General features: G+C 39.1%; 2 protein-coding genes across 4 annotated transcripts in view; one reads left to right on the forward strand and one right to left on the reverse strand.

Annotated features, from left to right (window-relative positions):
• PBK (PDZ binding kinase) overlaps positions 1 to 5,468 on the forward strand; it is a 32,912-nt gene extending 27,444 nt beyond the window's left edge. Inside the window, exons 7-8 of one of the 2 annotated variants that reach the window (XM_061425066.1) lie at positions 3,659 to 3,835; positions 4,457 to 5,468. In XM_061425066.1, the coding sequence (XP_061281050.1) occupies positions 3,659 to 3,835; positions 4,457 to 4,656 (377 nt within the window). In that variant the 3' untranslated portion in view covers positions 4,657 to 5,468. Of the gene's footprint in view, positions 1 to 3,658; positions 3,836 to 4,453 lie in introns of both variants that reach the window. The other variant, XM_061425065.1, reaches the window with a different exon arrangement.
• Positions 5,469 to 12,292: 6,824 nt separating this feature from the next.
• ESCO2 (establishment of sister chromatid cohesion N-acetyltransferase 2) overlaps positions 12,293 to 19,808 on the reverse strand; it is a 28,211-nt gene continuing 20,695 nt past the window's right edge. For both annotated transcript variants that reach the window (XM_061425067.1, XM_061425068.1), the window contains exons 10-11: positions 16,052 to 16,227; positions 12,293 to 12,973 (exon numbers count right to left, since the gene is read on the reverse strand). In XM_061425067.1, coding sequence (XP_061281051.1) covers positions 12,841 to 12,973; positions 16,052 to 16,227 — 309 coding nt within the window. In that variant the 3' untranslated portion in view covers positions 12,293 to 12,840. The remainder of the gene's footprint in view (positions 12,974 to 16,051; positions 16,228 to 19,808) is intronic.

Below are 19,808 nucleotides of genomic sequence, written 5' to 3' on the forward strand. Positions count from 1 at the left end.
CTACAGTAGCCACTAGCTGTGTATGGCTATTTAAATTAATTAATATATTAAAAATTCTTTAAATTCATTTTCTTAGCCACCTTAGCCACATTTCAAGTGCTCAGTAGCTATGTGTGGTTAGTGACTACCATACTGAGATAAAGAACATTTTTATCATCACCAAAGTTCTGTTGTACAGTGCCACCCTAGAAAGTCTTGCCCTGACAATTAAATGCTTCAGTTCAGAAGTGACACAAGTCACTTCTTTCACAAGTCACTGCCCAATGGCTTCACCCCAAAACACGACAGGCCAGAAAGTGTGGTCCTTCTGTGTGTCTAGAAGGCAGTCCTTCTGTGTACGCAGATGGTGAGGAATAGCAATAGTAATTACCAGTGTGTAGCCTTTTCAGAGGGCAGTTTAGATATATGTATATTCTCTGAAAAACAACCCTTAAAAATGTTTATGCCCTTCAGTCCTGTCATTCCATTCCCAGGAATACAGTCCAAAAAAAAATAATTGGGCAGTATGGGTATTTTTTACATTAATCTGTTACATTAATTTCTGCAAAAGTCAAAAGCTAGGACTAGGCTTACAGACGGAGAAGGCAATGGCACCCCACTCCAGTACTCTTGCCTGGAAGATCCCATGGACGGAGGAGCCTGGTAGGCTGTAGTCCATGGGGTTGCTAAGAGTCGGACACGACTGAGCGACTTCCCTTTCACGTTTCACTTTCATGCATTGGAGAAGGAAATGGCAACCCACTCCAGTGTTCTTGCATGGAAAATCCCAGGGATGGCGGAGCCTGGTGGGCTGCTGTCTATGGGGTCGCACAGAGTTGGACACGACTGAAGCGACTTAGAGAGAGAGAGAGAGAGGCTTACAGAAGAGTTGTAACAGAAGAATCAAAAGCCATGCAAGCTTGAAAATAACACATACTAAAAATAGCAACAGTCCCAGTAAAAATGCTAACACCTTAGATTTTCACTGCCAGGCAGCATCAGGCCTGTACAGCCATGGACCCTGTGTTTGTGCTTCCTTGAAGGTAAATGTGATGGCATTTACTGTCAATAAATAAAAAGTTAAATTAAAAATTTGATTTGGCTTTCTTAATAAAGTATGATATCACTTATATGTGGAATCTTCCCCAGTGACTCAGTTGTAAAGAATCCGCCTGCCAATGCAGGAGACACAAAAGACAAGTTCAATCCCTGGGTTGGGAATATCACCTGAAGAAGGAAATGGCAACCCATTCCAGTATTCTTGCCTGTAGATTAGCGGCCTACAGTCCATGGGGTCAGAGAGTCGACAGGACTGAGCAACTGAGCACACACTTGTGAAATCTAAAAAATGAACAAGTGACTGTCACAAAAAAGAAATAGATATGGAGAACAAACTGGTGATTACTAGTGGGGAGAGGGAAGTAACAAGAAAAGGATAGGGAATTAAGAGATACACACTGCTGCTGCTGCTAAGTCGCAAGGATACACTGCTATTGTTCAGTCGATAAGTCGTGTCCGACTCTGCTCCCCCATGGACCGCAGCACACCAGGCTCCTCTGTCCTTCACTGTCTCCTGGAGTTTGCTCAAATTCATGTCCATTGAGTCGGTGGCGCTATCTGTCCATCTCATCCCCTGCTGTCCCCTTGTCCTTTTGCCTTCAATCTTTTCCTGATGAAAAGTCCATATGTTAATGATGGTAATTTCTGGGTTGATTATGTACCAAATATTTTTAATACTAAGTATAGTCAGGCACTGTGCTAGGAACGATATACAGGAAAAAAGGACACAGTCCTTACCCTTTAAAGATTCCTAATCTAGATGGAAGGTCCCTCAGCAGCCACCTTGGTTATCTGATGACTGTTGCCGGTATGGCAGTGCTTAAGTTCAGGTAACCCTTATTTTACTTAATAATGTTGCCAAAGTGGATAGTGATGCTGGCAATTCAGATGTGCCAAAGAAAAGCCATGAAGTGCTTCCTTTAAGTGAAAAGGTGAAAGCTCTAGACTTAATAAGGAAAGAAAAAAAAAATTGGATGCTGAGTTTGCTGAGATCTACTGCAACTTCTATCTGTGAAATTTTGAAGTAGAAAAAATATTCACACTAGTTTTGCTATTACACCTCAAACCTTAAAAGTTATGGCCATAGTGTGTGGTAAGTGCATGGTTAAGAAGAAGGCACACATTTACACAGTAAGATAATTTTGAGAGTGACTACATTCTCATAACTTTTATGATAGTATATTGTAATTGTTCTATTTTATTATGTTATCTTTGTTGTTACTCTTATAGTGCCTAATTTATAAATTAAACTTTATTAAAGATGTGCATGTATAGGGGGAAAAAAAAATATATATATATGGTTTGATACTGTCCTTAGTTTCAGGCATCCACTGGGGATCCAGGAATGTATCCCCCAGGGATAAATGAGAGGAAGGGGGCTGCTACACCAAAAAGGATAAAATAATTGAAGAATAAGTCAAACCAAAAGTCTGACCTTTTTATTGAACACCATAAAACTTCATTGAGAGCATTAAGATGTTAAGTGAGAGATCATGATTATGGATTGACAATACTGTTAAGATGTTAATTCTTCCCAGATTGATCTAGTGATTCAATCTAATCCCAGGTTCAGCTAGAAAGCTGACCTTCTCATGAAAATTGAGGTGTTGCCTCTTAACATTTAAATGGAAACACGAGTGGACCTGTGTCGTTCCTGGGCAGAGAAGCTTTAAGGGCCTCTGTGTAATTCCACCTGTCCGTTCTTCCCTGATGTAACAATCCTAGATTCAGGGAAGTGGTCGGCTTTCAGCTGAAAGACAGTGTAGTTTGAAAAAGGAAGAAATGGAGGCACAGATTTGGTGATCTGCTAGGTGATCTGCTCAGGGTCACAGAGCTTGCACAGGTCTTTGAACCCGGGTGAGGCAGTCTGGCTCAAGTCTGTCTACGTTTATACCCCTTTCTAAGAGAATTGCTTTGGAACAAAGGTTCGTCTAGTCAAGGCTATGGTTTTTCCTGTGGTCATGTATGGATGTGAGAGTTGGACTGTGAAGAAGGCTGAGCACCGAAGAATTGATGCTTTTGAACTGTGGTGTTGGAGAATACTCTTGAGAGTCCCTTGGACTGCAAGGAGATCCAAGCAGTCCATTCTGAAGGAGATCAGCCCTGGGTGTTCTTTGGAAGGAATGATGCTAAAGCTGAAACTCCAGTACTTTGGCCACCTCATGCGAAGAGTTGACTCGTTGGAAAAGACTCTGATGCTGGGAGGGATTGGGGGCAAGAGGAGAAAGGGACGACAGAGGATGAGATGGTTGGATGGCATCACTGACTCGATGGACGTGAGTCTCAGTGAACTCTGGGAGTTGGTGATGGATAGGGAGGCCTGGCGTGCTGCGATTCATGGGGCCGAAAAGAGTCGGACACGACTGAGCGACTGATCTGATCTGAAGAGAATTGTTTCTCTACACCCTTGCCTACGGACTAGCTTTTTGAATACTTAACAATCTGATAGAGAATACCTGTTTTTATGAGGTTGAATGTATTTTCATGTTTACTGGCTATATTTATTAACCTTTAAACTACCTGTTAAATAACTTGCCCATTTTTCTTTGGGTCGTTTGCCTTTCTTAGTGGTTTCTGGTGCTTGCCCTTTTGATCAGTTTGCGTCTCTTACTTGTTTCAGTGACTGACCCTGAGGCCTGTTACATTGGCACTGAGCCTTGGAAACCTAAGGAAGCTCTGGAGGAGGATGGTATTATTACTGACAAGGCAGACATATTTGCCTTTGGTCTTACTCTGTGGGAAATGATGACTTTATCTATTCCACACATTAATCTTCCAGATGATGATGATGATGAAGGTATAACTACTTATTTTTAACATAAATCCCAATCTCTCAGTTTGAACTTAAGAATAATTTATAAATTGGGGCTTCCCTGGTAGCCCAGATGGTAAAGAATCTGCCTGCAATGTGGGAGACCTGGGTTCTTCCCCTCCAGGGAAGATCCTCTGGGATCTTCTTAAACTTTAAGAAGGGAATGGCTACCCACTCCAGTGTTTTTACCTGGAGAATTCCATGAACAGAGGAGCCTGGTGGGCTACAGTTCTTGGGGTTGCAGGGTCAGACACTGGTTTAATCTCATACAAATGAGATGTAGATTGAGAACAGGGAGATAAATTGAGAAAATCCAGAGGAGCAAGAAATTACCTTAAAAACTCCTCTTGCCTGAGAAAATGATTGGAAAGGTACCCTAGTAAGGGGATTGGGGTGGCTAACCTTTAAATCCCTGACAATAATTGATTTACACCATGGCAGGACAGTTGAAGAGACTGCCTGTGTAAAATGAAAAGCATATTGGATGATGAATTCTTATTTCAGAACAGTGAGTTTGAGCAGTTGCTAAACTTTTCCATGATTTAAATTTTTAATTTAAATTTTAAGTTAATTGATTTTAATTGTTTCTAACTCCTTCATGAGCAGATAAAACTTTCGATGAAAGTGATTTTGATGATGACGCATACTACGCAGCTTTGGGAACTAGGCCACCTGTTAATATGGAGGAACTGGATGAAACATACCAGAAAGTAATTGAGCTCTTCTCCGTATGCACTAATGAAGATCCTAAAGACCGTCCTTCTGCTGCGTGCATTGTTGAGGTTTTAGAAGTGGATATCCTGTGATCAACTCGTACCCATGACTGCTGGAGCCTCAAGTATGGCTCATGTATATAGCCGTTCTGTTTACCATGATACATTTATGTAGTTATTATGATGATCCATAATTATTAGATGGCAGTGGCCTATTTTAGGACCACAGATAGCACCTTATTAACATTTGAACAACTGTTTCTATTATAAAGGTAGTTCATGTATGCTTATGTTAATAAACATTAGAAATTGTAAAGGGTTTTCTATAAAGTTTAAGAAACTACTAAAAAATTTGAACTTGTTTATATAGATTTAAAATAGTGCTATAAAAACTTATGTCTAACAATTTGGGCAGAGTGAGTTTTATTCATGATCTTTCTCAGATGTTCTCTCTTAATGGATCTACTGAAATGAGCACTTTGTGTATTACAGAATAAGTCTACATTTCCTTACCTCTTAAAACCTTTTGCTGGCCTTTCTTGGTTGATGTGCTTATTAAATAGGGTCACTGAGACCAGAGACCTGGGATATGGCTCACAAGAGGAGTTCCCTGGTACATCCAAACATTTTTGGTTAAGGCTTGTCTTGTTCCAGAGCTTTGGTTTTTGCTTTAATTTGTTGAATGAATATTCTGTACTGGTATCTTTAATATTTTTATTTACTGATCTATATCTTAAGCATATCACAGTATTGGTGTAAATAAAACTCTAATAGAACAACATGGAATAAAGGACATGTCAGTTACCCGAAGGTGTGTTATCCTATTTTGTACTCCCTTGTATTGAGTCTTGTCATTAAACTTATTGAGTGTGAGTGTTGTCATTAAACTTATTGAGTGAAAGCAAGTTTTTCCCTCTTTCTTGGCCTTATTTTGTTAATCTGTAAAATGAGAGTGATTTGAATCCTTATTTTCTATCTGTGAGCCACATCTCCCTGGGATTTTCAAGTACTGAATTGTGCTTGTGAATCTACTGATACATCTAGGGTAAAAATTACTGTGATGTAGGGGATCTTAGATTAAGAACCACTGCACTCTGGGCTTTAAACAATTCTGGAATTCAACAGAAGGTTCCTTTTAGTATGAGATTGTACCAAGCAATACTATACAGATCATTAATGGCTTATCTTCTGTAAAAAGATCATTAAAGTGTCAAGAAAGTGAATGGAAAACTACATATAAAAAGCATGCTGCTGAAGTTGTGCTTATGTTATAGTCTCAAATGCTACATGAGAAAAGGCCGAAAAATTGGTGAGCTAAGAATCTAGGAAAAACTAAGATTCCTTTCCAATACCAAATAAATGAGCAGAAATTTTAAAACAAAACCTATCATAGAAAATAGAAGACATAATAGGGTCAACAATGCCAAAAGTTGGGTCTTTATCAGGTCTCATGTAGAAAGCAAAAAAGACATGTCAAGACAGAAACATCACTGCAGATCCTAAGCATACCCAATCTCATTCATAAATGTGAAAAATCCCAAACAAACCCAAACTGATAATATAAAAAGGAAAAACTTCATCAAGACCAAGTTGGATCTATTTCAGGAAGGCTAGCCATGAAATTAAAAGATGCTTACTCCTTGGAAGGAAAGTTATGACCAACCTAGATAGCATATTGAAAATCAGACATTACTTTGCCAACAAAGGTCCGTCTAGTCAAGGCTGTGATTTTTCCAGTGGTCATGTATGGACGTGAGAGTTGGACTGTGAAGAAAGCTTGAGTGCTGAAGAATTGATGCTTTTGAACTGTGGTGTTGGAGAATACTCTTGAGAGTCCCTTGGACTGCAAGGAGGTCCAACCAGTCCATTCTGAAGATCAGCCCTGGGATTTCTTTGGAAGGAATGATACTAAAGCTGAAACTCCAGTACTTTGGCCACCTCATGCGAAGAGTTGACTCACTGGAAAAGACTGATGCTGGGAGGGATTGGGGGCAGGAGGAGAACGGGATGACAGAGGATTAGATGGTTGGATGGCATTACTGACTCAATGGACGTGAGTCTGAGTGAACTCTGGGAGTTGGTGATGGACAGGGAGGCCCGGCGTGCTGCATTTCATGGGGTCGCAAAGAGTCGGACACGACTGAGCGACTGAACTGAACTGAGGTTGGTTTAACATTTAAACAACCATATTAATATAAGAAAAATCAAAGGATGGAATTTTGATAAAGTTCAGAATCTTCAAGATGTTTAAAGGAGTCTGAGAAACCTGGGGACAGAAAGGAACTTCCTTAATATAAGAAAAGGGCCCATATCTAACAAAATCTATAGTAAACATCATTTTACACTAACTTTGGCCACCTCATGTGAAGAGTTGACTCATTGGAAAAGACTCTGATGCTGGGAGGGACTGGGGACAGGAGGAGAAGGGGACGACAGAGGATGAGATGGCTGGATGGCATCACTGACTCGATGGACATGAGTCTGAGTGAACTCCAGGAGTTGGTGATGGACAGGGAGGCCTGGCGTGCTGCGATTCATGGGGTCGAAAAGAGTCGGACACGACTAAGCAACTGATCTGATCTGATAGATTGGAAGTGAGCATTCCACTGAAAGTCATATGTTGATAACTAATCCCCAATGTGTTTGTATCTGGAAGTGGGGCCTTTGGAAGGTAACTGCAAGAGGGTGAAGCCCTCACAAATGGGATTGGTGCCCCTATAAAAGAGATGTGAAATAAAATTTGTATTGTATGGCAAGACAAAAACAAAACAGAATGTTCTCTGCTCTTCGGCTTCTCTCCGTTCCCCTATGCACTATGTACCTGGCATTATGCATTGACCAAACCTCCCCATCAGCAGAAATACCTGCCTAGACATAAAGATGGCTAACAGGCACATGAAAAGGTGCTCAACATCCCTAATTAGAGAAACTCAAAACTACAATAAGGTATCATCTCATGCAGTTGAGAATGGCTGCTGCTGCTAAGTCGCCTCAGTCGTGTCCGACTCTTAGCGACCCCATGGACTGCAGCCTACCAGGCTCTTCCATCCATGGGATTTTCCAGGCAAGAGTACTGGAGTGGGTTGCCATTGCCTTCTCCGTCAGAATGGCTATCATCAAAAATCTACAAATAATGCTCAATAATTACATAAATGCATAAATAATACATAATGCATAAGTAATAAATGCATCAATAATCTACAAATAAATAGAGAGGGTGTGGACAAAAGGGAGCCCTCTTACAATAGGTGGGAATGTAAATTGGTGCAGCCACTATGGAGAACAGTATGGAAGTTCTTTAAAAAAAAAAAAAGATTTACCACCTGATCCAGCAATCTCACGCCTAGGCATATATCCAGAGAGGGCAGAAACTACTTAAAGACAAGCACCCTAGTGGTCACTGCAGCACTATTTACAATAGTGAAGACATGGAAGCAACATATATGTCCATCAACAAATGAATGGATAAAGTATATATATATATCATTTTATGGTATATATTCATATATGAAAGCCATAAAAAACTGAAATAATGCCATTGGCAGCAACATGGATGGACCTAGAGACTATCATACTATGTCAAAGAAGGAAAAATATATCACTTATATGTGGAATCCTAAAAATGGAACACGTGAACTTCTTTAAAAAACAGACACAAAATACAGATTTATAGTTACCAATGGGGAAAGGAAGGGGGATAAATAAATATGAAGTAAAATACATACTCCTATATATGAAATAGATAACAAACAAGGACTTCTATAAAACACAGGAAGCTATATTCAATGTCTTGTAGTCTATAATGGAAAAGAATCTGAAAAATATACAACTGAATCACTTTGCTATATACCTGAAACACTGTAAATAAAGTGTGGGAAAGTTGCTCAGTCGTGTCTGACTCTTTGTGACCCCATTAACTATACAGTCCATGGAATTCTGCAGGCCAGAATACTGGAATACTGGGTAGCCTTTCCCTTCTCCATGGATCTTCCCAACCCAGGAATCAACCCCAGGTCTCCGGCATTGTGGGCAGATTCTTTACCAGCTGAGCCACAAGGGAAGCCCAAAATCAAGTATACTTTGGTAAAATAAATAAAATGGGAAGAAAGATTTAATAAAAAGTAAGAACTAACACCCAAAAAAGATGTCCTTTTCATTATAGGGGACTGGAATGCAAAAGTAGGAAGTCAAGAAACACCTGGAGTAACAGGCAAATTTGGCCTTGGAATACGGAATGAAGTAGGGCAAAGACCAATAGAGTTTTGCCAAGAAAATGCACTGGTCATAGCAAACACCCTCTTCCAACAACACAAGAGAAGACACTACACGTGAACATCACCAGATGGTCAACACTGAAATCAGATTGATTATCTTCTTTTGCAGCCAAAGATGGAGAAGCTCTATACAGTCAGCAAAAAGAAGACTGGGAGCTGAGTGTGGCTCAGATCATGAACTCCTTATTGCCAAATTCAGACTTAAATTGAAGAAAGTAGGGAAAACCACTAGACCATTCAGGTATGACCTAAATCAAATTCCTTATGATTATAGAGTGGAAGTGAGAAATAGATTTAAGGGACTAGATCTGATAGAATGCCCGATGAACTATGGATGGAGGTTCATGACACTGTACAGGAGACAGGGATCAAGACCATCCCCATGGAAAAGAAATGCAAAAAAGCAAAATGGCTGTCTGAGGCGGCTTTACAAATAGCTGTGAAAAGAAGGGAAGCGAAAAGCAAAGGAGAAAAGGAAAGATATAAGCATCTGAATGCAGAGTTCCAAAGAAAAGCAAGGAGAGATAAAGCCTTCCTCAGTGATCAATGCAAAGAAATAGAGGGAAACAACAGAATGGGAAAGACTAGAGATCTCTTCAAGAAAATTAGAGATACAAAAGGAACATTTCATGCAAAGATGGGCTCAATAAAGGACAGAAATGGTATGGACCTAACAAAAGCAGAAGATATTAAGAAGAGGTGGCAAAAATACACAGAAGAACTGTACAAAAAAGAGCTTCACGACCCAGATAATCACGATGGTGTGATCACTGACCTAGAGCCAGACATCCTGGAATGTGAAGTCAAGTGGGCCTTAGAAAGCATCACTACAAACAAAGCTAGTGGAGGTGATGGAATTCCAGTGGAGCTATTTCAAATCCTGAAAGATGATGCTGTGAAAGTGCTGCACTTAATATGCCTGCAAATTTGGAAAACTCAGCAGTGGCCACAGGACTGGAAAAGGTCCGTTTTCATTCCAATCCCAAAGAAAGGCAATGCTAAAGAATGCTCAAACTACTGCACAATTGCACTCATCTCACACGCTAGTAAAGTAATGCTCAAAATTCTCCAAGCCAGGCTTCAGCAATATGTGAACCATGAACTTCCAGATGTTCAAGCTGGTTTTAGAAAAGGCAGAGGAACCAGAGATCAAGTTGCCAACATCCGCTGGATCATGGAAAAAGCAAGAGAGTTCCAGAAAAACATCTATTTCTGCTTTATTGACTATGCCAAAGCCTTTGACTGTGTGGATCACAATAAACTGTGGAAAATTCTGAAAGAGATGGGAATACCAGACCACCTGATCTGCCTCTTGAGAAATTTGTATGCAGGTCAGGAAGCAACAGAACTGGACATGGAACAACAGACTGGTTCCAAATAGGAAAAGGAGTACGTGAAGGCTGTATATTTTCACCCTGCTTATTTAACTTATATGCAGAGTACATCATGCGAAATGCCAGGCTGGATGAAGCCCAAGCTGGAATCAAGATTGCTGGGAGAAATATCAATAACCTCAGATATGCAGATGACACCACCCTTATGGCAGAAAGTGAAGAGGAACTCAAAAGCCTCTTGATGAAAGTGAAAGTGGAGAGTGAAAAAGTTGGCTTAAAGCTCAACATTCAGAAAACTAAACTAAGATCATGGCATCTGGTCCCATCACTTCATGGGAAATAGATGGGGAAACAGTGGAAACAGTAGCTGACTTTATTTTTTTGGGCTCCAAAATCACTACAGATTGTGACTGCAGCCATGAAATTAAAAGATGCTTACTCCTTGGAAGGAAAGTTATGACCAACCTAGATAGCATATTCAAAAGCAGAGACATTACTTTGCCAACAAAGCTCCGTCTAGTCAAGGCTACGGTTTTTCCATTAGTCATGTATGGATGTGAGAGTTGGACTGTGAAGAAAGCTGAGTGCCGAAGAATTGATGCTTTTTAACTGTGGTGTTGGAGAAGACTCTTGAGAGTCCCTTGGACTGCAAGGAGATCCAACCAGTCCATTCTAAAGGAGATCAGTCCTGGGTGTTCTTTGGAAGGAATGATGTTAAAGCTGAAACTCCAGTACTTTGGCCACCTGATGCGAAGAGTTGACTCATTGGAAAAGACTCTGATGCTGGGAGGGATTGGGGGCAGGAGGAGAAGTGGAAGACCGAGGATGAGATGGCTGGATGGCATCGCTGACTTGATGGACATGGGTTTGAGTAAACTCCGGGAGTTGATGATAAACAGGGAGGCCTGGTGTGCTGCGATTCATGGGGTCGCAAAGAGTCGGCCACGACTGAGCGACTGAACTGTACTTGAACTGACTGAATGACATTATCAATGTGTAGATTATTTTAGAATTTTTTTATATACTTTTATGTGACAAAAATAAAAATTTATTTTGGAAACAAATTTCTAATCAAAATAAAATACTATTAAAGAAATAAAGTTGCAAGATTAGAAGGGGGAGCTCTCATGCATGCCCTATTAAGACAGATGAGCCCAACAAGAAGCGGACTTTCTCTCCTAGCAACTGCTTAGCCAATGAGACAGGGTCACAACTCACCCAGCGCTAAGTGCAGAACTGTTTACTACTGCCCTCCCACTTCCTCTTTCTCTCTTTTAAGAGTTCTCTCCATGTTTTTGCTGAGGACTTGAACATGGTCAAATATGGCTGCAGACCCTGAATTGTAATTCTTTGCTGATCTTGAATAAACTCATTTTTGCTAGAAAGCTATGTGGCAGTCTATTTGTTTTAGGTCAGCAGCTGCTATAAGTATCTGTGCAGGTTGTTGTGTAGATATAGTTTTTTTATAAAGAGCATGTACTACTTTTACAACCACAAACTAAAATGAAAATCAGTGCATTCAACTGAATAAGAGAATAGAAAAATAATACAGAAAAGAATTTTAATTGATTCATCATAAAGGCATCGAGCAAAATAATGTTAATGAAGTTTTAAAATATTTCAGACAATTTTTAAACACAGCAGTACAGAAACTAGCATTAAAATGTTTGGAAAATTTACACACATTTTAACACTTTCACAGTCTTTTGAGAAACCAAACTTTAAAATTTTAGAACTATTAACTTAAAGGCAAATAAAAGAATGTAGAGGAACAGATTCTACAGAGTTATGACCTGGACACTACTTCCCTAGAGTCTTACTGCCAGAGTGAAGCTACATGACTTTATAATAATAAAAAAAGCTGAATAATTCTGTTTTTCAAAGTATCCATGAATTATATTAGAAAAATGTATCCATATTTAGGTATATTTACATAAAGTCATCATGTTCTGTGGCCCATCAGCCTAGACATATTTATTAACCTTGGTTCTGTTAAATTTTAAATCTGTTAGGTTTAAAATCTAACCATATGAATCATCTAATCCAAATGGGTATCCATTTTGTTAGACACCAATCACCAGTAATAAGTTCACTAAAGAAAAGTAGCACAAACACCAAAAATTAATGACAATAGTGCAATTACAAAGTTTAATTATTTCTGAAGTGTGCTTTCTGAATAATGATTTTTAAAATGAAAAGTATTTAGCTATAAATTCTGTTCTATACAAAAGGACATCTGTCCCCGGTACAAATTGGGAATTCAGAATACTTTAACTATACTCAAACTGAGTTGCTACAGCCAAGTACCTATAAAATGAGAATTTTGTGTATGAAATCAGGAGTTACTTTTAAAAAATGGGGATGGAAATTTGCCTATCTTTAAACTTTCTGATCAGGCATGAAGTAATTCTGGCCTCAAAGTTTACTTTATAAATAACTGGTCAAATTTCTGTGAAAAACCAATGTTCTTACACAGAAGAGAAATAATTTTCCAGCTATAGCTACAAAGTTTCATAATTAAGGATTCAGAGTGCTAGCCAGTATACATTAAAGATTTTTCCTTTCTTTGTATCCCTAGATACTTGCTATTTGTTAAATAGTTTGTATTTTATGATAATAGGCTGTCAGAACTCATTCACACAGTAACTGTTCTATAGTTGAAATTGGTTTCAATTATTAAAATTGTATACAAGGAAATTAGGTGTGTTGCAGTACTTGGTTGCAAATAACTTGCCATCTGGTGTTGGGTCAGAAAATGCTATTTCATTAGTGCTGAGAAAACAGCCAAACATGAAGCAATTCCTAAAAAAAGAGGAAAAGACAATTTAACAATGGAACCAACTTTAAATTTTGATTAAACATGAGCACAGTATTTTAAAGCAATCTAGTTAAAAAAACTTCAATCTCTTTGTTTTTCAGTCACTAAGTCGTGTCTAACTTCTTTGCGACCCCATGGACTGTAGCCCTCCACGCTCCTCTGTCCATGGGATTTCCCAGGCAATCCTGGAGTGGGTTCACATTTCCTAATCCAGGGGATCTTCCTGACCCAGGTATCGAACTCTTGTCTCCTGCACTGGCAGGAATGAGTTTTGTTTTTTTTTTTTAAAACCACTGAGTCACCTGGGAAGCCCCTCAATCTTTTTAAATATTCTTAGTTAAAATTATTTTATTAAGTGGTAAAATGACTCAATGTCTTATATTTCAGGGGGTGGAAGTTTAATGGTATCATTTCACAGGTGAGAAAACTAAGGCCCATAAAAAGTTCTGCTGAGAGGCAAAGAGAACCATACAAACCATCCAGTTGACTCTAGGTGATCCATGGTAATAATAAGCTACTGATATGAAATAGTATTGCTAATTAAAAGCCACAGATAATTACAAAAAAAATATAACACCAACAATTTTAACCAATAACTATCTTCTTTTTAACTACATCACACATTCAGAGCTTTAAGAAGGCAAAACCTAATTTTGCCTTTTGACTACATTTTGACTGCATTTTGACTACAATTCTCCTTGATCCAGCTCAACTGGGATTAAAAGCAATAAAGTGAAATAGCTGAAAGAATTCAACAAAACTGAGGGATATTCTATGAAATAACTGGCCTTAGTCTTTAAATTCGTCAAAGTCCTAAAAGACAAAGAAAGGCTAAGTAACTTACAGGTTAAGGAAGATGAAGACTAAAGAGATATTATGACTAAAAGCAATGTGTAATCCTGAAGAGAAAAAAAAAAAATGATATGAAGGGCATTTGAGACAAATAACAAAACTGAAGTATGAACTATACTGCTGCTGCAAGTCGCTTCAGTCGTGTCCGACTCTGTGAGACCCCATAGACGGCAGCCCACTAGGCTCCGCCGTCTCTGGGATTCTCCAGGCAAGAACACTGGAGTAGGTTGCCATTTCCTTCTCCAATGCATGAAAGTGAAAAGTGAAAGTGAAGTCACTCAGTCGTGTCCGACTCTTAGCGACCCCATGGACTGAAGCCTACCAGGCTCCTCCATCCACAGAATTTTCCAGGCAAGAGTACTGGAGTGGGGTGCCATTGCCTTCTCCAATGAACTATACATTAGATATTAAATATCCTAAATTTGGTAACTGAGCTGTTCTTATGTAAGAGAATATACTTGAACATACTGAAAAACTAAGGGGGTAAAGAGGCATATTATATGTAACTTACTTTAAAATAATTCAGGAAGAAAATAAAAAAGAATCTGGACAAAGATACTGAGGGTGTTCTTTTTACTATTCTTCCTATTCTTTCATATGTGGAATTACTTCAAAATAAAAAAGAATTGGATTCAATGAGAAGTTAAGATATCCGCTTCAAGTATACTTACTATATAATTGAATAAAAAGTGTATTGCTATATATACTAGACTCCAAAGCAAAATATTGATTAAGCAGTTCTCTTTGCTTCATGAATGATGGTATGAGCTACAGAAAAAGTATTATTAGATCTGTGGCTTTGAGTCCTAACTCTCCTTTTACTATCTCCATCAGTGTAATCTGTACTAATAATCCTATCTGAGCCTCAGCTGCTTCTGATGCAAAACAATTAGGAATAATACTGTTCACTTGTGAGGATTTAAAACATACATTGTCTGTAGAGAGAGATGATTAGGCTCCTCACATACAGGAGAGCTGCCAATTACGTTACCTGTATCTCCAACCCAAGTGTGTGAGAAGATATGTTCTCAAATGATTGTTTTATATTTCTCCTTTGCAACTTTATTTTTATCACTGCTTACAATCCATTGCCTTAGTATTCAAAGTATTACCTATATACCAGCAATGTTCAGCATCAGCCAAGAGCTTGTTAGAAATGCAGCATCTCAGGCCCACCCCAATCTACTGAATCACACCTGCATTTGAGCAAGATCCCCAAGTTGGTCACAGGCACTTTCACATTTGAGAAGCACCGGACTACTGCCTGGTAGAACCAGGTTAAATACTGGTATTCTCCATGGCCTTCCGTGGTGGCTCAGATGGTAGAGTGTTCCTACAATGCAGGATACCTGGGTTCAATCCCTGGGTCAGGAAGATCCCCTGGAGAAGGGAATGGCTAACCCACTTCCAGTATTCTTGCCTGGAGAATCCCACGGACAGAGGAGTCTGGCGGGCTCCATGGGGTTGCTAAGAGTGGGACAAAACTGAGTGGCTAACACACACACTTTCTCTCTCTCCATACCAAATTTATGTATCGCAATAAAAAATAAAGAAAGTGGAGGTTATTTCACAATTAACTACAAACAAAAATCTTCATAGACACCAACTTTTCTCACTGCTCCCCTTTTAAGGTATGTGTGAGTGAGAGTTCTCTTATATATGTTAGATATACTGGACTTTTACTAATTAGATAAATGATTTATAAATAACTATTCTCTGGGTTGTCTTGCTAATTCACTTTTACATTTAGTTACATTTGTGTTACAGTAAGTCTATTAATCATCTAGTCACACATCAGTAAACATACAATTTCTACAATTCTTTTAAACCTCTCTTTTGTTTTTATAGGTTATATTTATTTAAATTAATTTTACATCTGTTGAGTCAAAAAGTTGGACTTGTATTTTCCATTTGTTTGCCTTCTATTTCCTAGCAATTTATCTTTACTTTATCTTATTAATGTGTTGGTCTATAACAAAATCCAGTCTTTGACTACAGGTAGTTTGAAAAGCAATGGTCTAGAATATTTCACACTTGGAATACTGTATGCAAAATTGAATACACCTAGTACTTTTTTTTCGTTTCAGTGTCAGCACTCCCTCAGCCTGACTTTGGTAGTATTTACACAGACCAACATCATTCCCTTTGGCTCATGAGTGAGGAAAGCTTCTGGGAGAGCTAACCTGGGTCTGACCAATTGTACTTCTTACCTGAGCGTGTCTACCAGTCGTCGTGCAATGCGCTTTCTTCTTTTCAGTCTGAAGACCCAGATTCTACTTATCCCACACACTGCAGGTTCTGGTACATCTGAACATTGCCAAGCCCTCTGACATTCTTTAGAGCTTGGGGTTTCTGGGCCAGTTGGTTCAGACAGGACACGGAAGGCCTGCAGTGATGCAGAGGCATTAGAGCTAATGGTACAGCTGAGTTCACATTTCTTTTTAAACAAAACCTAAGTATCTAAAATAAATCTTATTCCACCTTCACAAAAATGTTTAAGTTCTTTGCTATTTCTTGAATTCTTGCCCAATTATATTCACTTAATGCAGAAAAATGATAGTAGTGTTGAGATATTCCCACATACTAGTGTATTATACTGGAGAAGGCAATGACAACCCACTCCAGTACTCTTGTCTGGAAAATCCCACGGACGGAGGAGCCTGGTAGGCCGCAGTCCATGGGGTCGCTAAGAGTTGGATGCGACTGAGCGACTTCACTTTCACTTTTATGCACTGGAGAACATGGCAACCCACTCCAGTGTTCTTGCCTGGAGAATCCCAGGGACGGGGGAGCCTGGTGGGCTGCCGTCTATGGGGTTGCACAGAGTCAGACATGACTGAAGCGACTTAGCAGCAGCAGCAGTGTATTATACCAATGTGAAATTTCCTTCTTTTATTGATTTAAAAAAATGATAAAATTCAGACTCTTAATAAAGCACATAAGCTTCTCCCATTCTTTCCATCCTAAAGTGTATATAAGATACCCTAAAAAAATTAATAACACTAAAGGTTTTTGCATATAAACTATGAAATTGGTATTTTAATTCTTATTTTGAAATCATTGTAGATTCAGAGGAAGTTGACAAATGGCACAGAGAGGACGTGTATCCTTCACCCTATTTCCCCCAATGGTTACATCTTCCATAATTGTAGTACAATACCAAAACTGAGAAGTTAACATGGGAACAATGTGGGTAGGACAGTTCTGTGATAATTCATCATATCTGAATATTGATTTAACCATCACTACAATCAAAATATAAAGCTACTACATTATCATGAAGCTCTTCCTCTTGCTACTTCTCTATAATCACACCCATTTTCTCCCCTCCACCATTGCTAAGCCGTGCAACCACAATCTGTTCTCTCTAAAATTCTGATATTTTGAGAATATCATATAAATGGACTCATACAGCATGTGATCTTTTGAGAATGGCTCTTTTTCACTCAGCAATATGCTCTTGATAACCTGTCCAAGTTGTTGCATATATCAACAGTTTGTTCCTTTTTATTGCCAAGTAACATTCCACTGTATGGATATACTAGCGTGTTTAATCAATCACTTACTGAAGGACACTTTGGTTGTTTCCAGCTACCGGCTATTACAAATAAAGCTGCTACAAACACTCAGCTACGGGCTTTTGTGTAGACATAAATTTTCATTTCTGGAATAAATGCCCAGGACTATGATTGCTGAGTCATACGGTAAATGTATAATTAATTTTTTAAGAAACTGCCAACCTGTTCCCAGAGTGGCTGTAATATTGTACATTCCCTCCAACAATGAATGAAAAAACCTCATTTCCCTGCACCCACACCAGCATTTGCTATTGTCACTGTTTTCCACTATAGCTGTTCTTAGGTGTATGTGAAACTTTAACTTCCATCAAGAACACTTTGCTTTTGAAATGAGAATGAACAGAAGAGTACATGTAGGAGTCAGTTGGCTATACAGATCTTCCTCAACTTACAAAGTTACATCCTGATAAACATAGGTTATAAGCTGAAAACACTATACCTTGAAAAGAAGTGCATTTAATACACCTAACCAGTGAACTTTATTTTTTTGGGCTCCAAAATCACTGCAGATGGTGACTGCAGCCATGAAATTAAAAGACGCTTACTCCTTGGAAGGAAAGTTATGACCAACCTAGATAGCATATTCAAAAGCAGAGACATTACTTTGCCAACAAAGATCTGTCTAGTCAAGGCTATGGTTTTTCCTGTGGTCATGTATGGATGTGAGAGTTGGACTGTGAAGAAAGCTGAGCGCCGAAGAATTGATGCTTTTGAACTGTGGTGTTGGAGAAGACTCTTGAGAGTCCCTTGGACTGCAAGGAGATCCAACCAGTCCATTCTAAAGGAGATCAGCCCTGGCATTTCTTTGGAAGGAATCGTGCTAAAGCTGAAATCCAGTACTTTGGCCACCTCTTGTGAAGAGTTGACTCATTGGAAAAGACTCTGATGCTGGGAGGGATTGGGGGCAGGAGAAGGGGATGACAGAGGATGAGATGGCTGGATGGCATCACTGACTCAATGGACGTGAGTCTGAGTGAACTCTGGGAGTTGGCGATGGACAGGGAGGTCTGGCGTGCTGCGATTCATGGGGTCACAAAGAGTCAGATACGACTGAGCGACTGAATTGAACTGAACTGAACCTGCGAAACCTCATAGTTTAGCCTAGCTTACCTTAAATATGCTAAGAATGCTTACATTAGACTACAGTTTGGCAAAATCATCAAACACAAAGCCTGATTTATAATAAAGTGCTGGAACTTCCCTGGTGGTCCAGTGTCTGAGACTCTGAGCTCCCAATGTAGGGGGCCCGGGTTGAATCCCCGGTCAGGGAACTAGATTCCAGATGCTACAACTGAGAGTTCACATCCTGCACTGAAGATCCCTCATGCTACCACTAAGAGCTGGCACAGCCAAATAAATAAATATAAAATTGATAATTAAAAAAAAGGAAAAAAAAAAGCGCTGAATATCTCATGTAATTTACTGGATACTGTACTAAAAATGAAAAACAAAATGGCTGTATGTAGAGAACGGTTGTTAAGTATACTGTTTGTTTACCCTTGTGATCGCCTAGTAGACTACAGCTGCCATTCTTTGCTGCTGCCCAGCATCACAAAAGTGCATATGGCTAGCCCAGGAAAATATGAAAACTTGAAGTAGTTTCTGCTGAATGTCTATGGTTTTCACACCATTGCAGAGTTGATAAGTTGTAAATCAGAGACAACCTGTATTGTCTATTATCACTACATAAACAGCGCACTTAAGATCAAAGAAAGAAAAGGCCAAATTGATTACTTTTACAGTCCGTAATACAAACCAACTGCTTTTCTTTCTCTACTCATATATATGTATGAGATGAAAAGCAGAAAAAAACAAAAAAGGAAAATAAGAAAAAGATGGTAGAAATGAAGGGGGAACAGGGAAAAGGGAGGCATCTATAAAAATGAGTAAGAACTGGAGAAGGAAATGGCAACCTACTCCAGTGTTCTTGCTTGGAGGATCCCAGGGATGCGGGAGCCTGGTGGGCTGCCGTCTATCGAGTCGCACAGAGTTGGACACGACTTATAACATCCAGCTGAAGACTAGCAGAGGGGTACTCTTTCTGCCCCCTTCTGATGCCTATGTCAGAAGCTTTCTCTGTCTTCTTTATACTTTAATAAAACTTTATTACACACACCCACACAAAATGAGTAAGACCAATTTATGCTAGCATCATTTCAAGATGTCTTAAAACAGGTAAGTATTTTTAAAAGTAAAGGGACATAAGTGTGGGATATTACAAAGTCAGGTTAAAAGAACACATTTGAGCTATAATTCTCTCTAGCTTAAGACTACTCTGTAAGCTCCTTGAAGGGCAAAAACTATTATCTCTATTTGAGAAGAAGGGTTGGCAAACATTTTCTGTTTGGGACCAAACTGTAAATACTTTAGGCTCTTTGGGCCATGTGGT

This window comes from Bos javanicus, chromosome 8 (genome assembly GCF_032452875.1).
Source record: "Bos javanicus breed banteng chromosome 8, ARS-OSU_banteng_1.0, whole genome shotgun sequence".
Lineage (NCBI taxonomy): Eukaryota > Metazoa > Chordata > Mammalia > Artiodactyla > Bovidae > Bos > Bos javanicus.